Genomic DNA, 3,003 nt, shown 5'->3' on the forward strand with positions numbered 1-3,003 from the left:
ATGTTAAAAGTGCATTTTTAAATGGTTTCTTAAACGAACAAGTTTATGTTCGTCAACCTCCAGGTTTTGAAAATCAACAGAAACTAGATCATGTTTTTAAACTCACAAAAGCCTTATATGGTTTAAAACAAGCTCCTAGAGCTTGGTATGAAAGATTGAGTTCTTTTCTAATCAAAAATAATTTTTTCCGCGGAAACATTGACACAACACTTTTTAAGAAAACAAGTAAAAATGATTTACTCATCGTTCAAGTGTATGTTGATGACATTATTTTTGGTTCAACAAATGAAAAAATGTGTGAAGATTTTTCACAACTCATGCAAAGTGAATTTGAAATGAGTATGATGGGCGAATTGAGATATTTTCTTGGGTTACAAATTAAACAACATAAAAATGGAATTTTCATTTGTCAAGAAAAATATATCAAAGATCTTTTAAAAAAATACAAAATGAGTGAAGCCAAGATTATGTCCACTCCCATGCATCCATCATCTTCATTAGATAAAGATGAAAATGGACAATCAATATCTGAAAAAGAATATAGAGGTATGATAGGATCTTTACTTTATTTAACTGCAAGTAGACCAGATATTGTTTTCGCAGTAGGATTATGTGCTAGATTTCAATCCTCGCCAAAAGAATCTCATTTAACAGCAGTCAAAAGAATTTTTCGCTATCTCGTAGGTACTACTGATCTTGGCCTTTGGTATGGCAAAGGTTCTCATTTTGATTTTGTAGCTTACTGCGATGCTGACTATGCTGGTGATAAAATGGAAAGAAAAAGCACAAGTGGTGCATGTCAGTTCCTAGGGGAAGCATTGATAAGTTGGTCATGTAGGAAGCAAAACACAATTGCTCTATCAACTACTGAAGCTGAATATGTCTCAGCTGCAAACTGTTGCTCTCAAGTATTATGGATCAAAAATCAACTTGAAGATTATTCAGTTAGGTACTCCCATATTCCAATATATTGTGATAATACTAGTGCTATTAATTTATCTAAGAATCCTATTCAACATTCAAGGTCAAAACATATTGAAATAAAGCACCATTTTATTAGGGATCATGTGAGTAAAAAGGAAATTGAATTAATTTTTGTTGATACAAATAATCAGTTAGCTGACATTTTTACAAAACCCCTTGTTGAAGAAACTTTTAATTCCATCAAAAAACGTTTAAATATCATGCAAAATCCTGGTCAGGATCGTTAAAAACGCCAACCAGACCATTCTGGTCATAACGAAGATCAATCTTCGTTTTTGCTTAAACACTCAAGATTGATCCTCGTTCCTCATCATCACTAACTGTTAAAATACCTCTTTTTACGGAAATGACTGTTATTTTTCTAAAAAGTAACGGCTACTCATTATCTGCCTAGCTACATGCTTTCTCTTTCCTCCTTCCCAATGCTCAACTACCCCATCCAATCAATCCCACGCGTGGCACTTCATCCTCTTCTTAATCAACTGCACTCTAAGTAAAACGGTCATCCTTTTTCTATTTCACTATTCAACTTCTCTTCTCTCTCAGAACCCATCAGTCTTCCTTTCCCTTCATCAATCTTCTGTTAAAAAAAAAATAATGGCTCGAACCAAAACCAGGGCTTACAAAAATCAAACATCACCTCTACCATCATCATCCTCGTCACCTCCTGTCCTTTCACCATCCCCAGTTTGTTCTCCATCTCCTCCACCCAAACCAACACCTCCTCATTCACCCTCTGACAACACATTTTCAGACTACCTATCTTCTTCCCCAGAACTCTATCCTCAACCTCTTTCAACTCAGTTTCCTCCCTTGTATCAATGTCCCACCCCTTCTGTTTCTCAATGCCCACCCCATCTTCGCACCACTATGAACCCTAGCTCTAGCACAACATCTTCTCAACGAAGATCAATGCGCATACTAGCCGGCATTGGCACTTCCCACAAAAACCAAGAGGACAACACCATCTACATAATTTCTAACGATGAACCTTCATCACCTCCAACTCATCCTAATCCCCAAACGGCTCCTACACCATTGTCTCCACCTCTTTCAAAATCCCCATAAATACCAAACCCTAACTCATCATCTCAAAAAACCTCTTCTAAACAGCCTTCACCAAGAACCACATCACAAAAATCGAAACCCAAACCCAAATCTCCATCCACACTCTCTCAGTTTTTAGCCTCCAAGAAGCTTAAAATAAAAACCAAATCTCAAAAAAAACCTCCTCAGGATCGATCTTCCCCACCTCCAGATCAATCTTCCCCTCCTCAGGATCAATCTTCCCCTCCTCAGGATCGATCTTCCCCTCCTCTGGAACGATCCTCTCCTCCACCAGAACGTTCTTCACATCAGACTTCACCCCAAGCACGTTCTTCCACCAAGACAACCACCAAGGGTCCCACTGAACCAAACCCTAACGCCTTCCCTAAACACTCTTCTTCAAAAATCCTCATTCCACCTCTAATTTCTTCCAAACTCCAACCAGTATTTTTTGAAAAATGGGCTCAACGCCCTATTGCTATTGGACGTGTTTTTGATTTTGCAAAACTACAACTTGAAGGGCTCTCCATACAGCATCATACTGATGCCCTTGGGTGGACGAATTTTTTGAAAATTTATGATTATCATTATCCCAAAGTCATCAGAGCTTTTTATTGCAAAGTTGAGGCCTTTGAAGACAAATCTCTCATAGTTTCAAACCTGAAAGGTATTGAAATTAAACTTGATCCTTTGATTCTGGCTGACATTTTGAAACTTCCTTCTAACGGTGTCACAATCTATGGCAAAGATTGGTACCAGGCCTTAAACATTTCAAAGGATGAAGTATTTCAGGAGCTCTTTATTAATGGATCCACAAGATACCTTTCTACTGATTTGAAACCCCTGCCAAATTTTTTTAACAACATCAGTCAACATAACATCTTTCCTCACTGTGGCAGTCACGAGTTCGTCTCTGATAATGACGCTCTTGTCATATATCATCTTCTTCACTGCAAGAAGTTAAACCTGCCA

The 3,003-nt window shown here is 37.8% G+C and overlaps 1 protein-coding gene across 1 annotated transcript; it reads left to right on the forward strand.

Annotated features, from left to right (window-relative positions):
* Positions 1 to 548: 548 nt before the first annotated feature.
* On the forward strand, positions 549 to 1,211 carry LOC140919084 (secreted RxLR effector protein 161-like). The gene is made up of 2 exons (XM_073364601.1): positions 549 to 986; positions 1,080 to 1,211. The coding sequence occupies exons 1-2, from the start codon at positions 549 to 551 to the stop codon at positions 1,209 to 1,211; spliced, it is 570 nt and encodes a 189-aa protein (XP_073220702.1).
* The last annotated feature ends 1,792 nt before the right edge of the window (positions 1,212 to 3,003 follow it).

Source organism: Cicer arietinum, chromosome 8 (genome assembly GCF_000331145.2).
Source record: "Cicer arietinum cultivar CDC Frontier isolate Library 1 chromosome 8, Cicar.CDCFrontier_v2.0, whole genome shotgun sequence".
Taxonomy (NCBI): Eukaryota; Viridiplantae; Streptophyta; class Magnoliopsida; order Fabales; family Fabaceae; genus Cicer; species Cicer arietinum.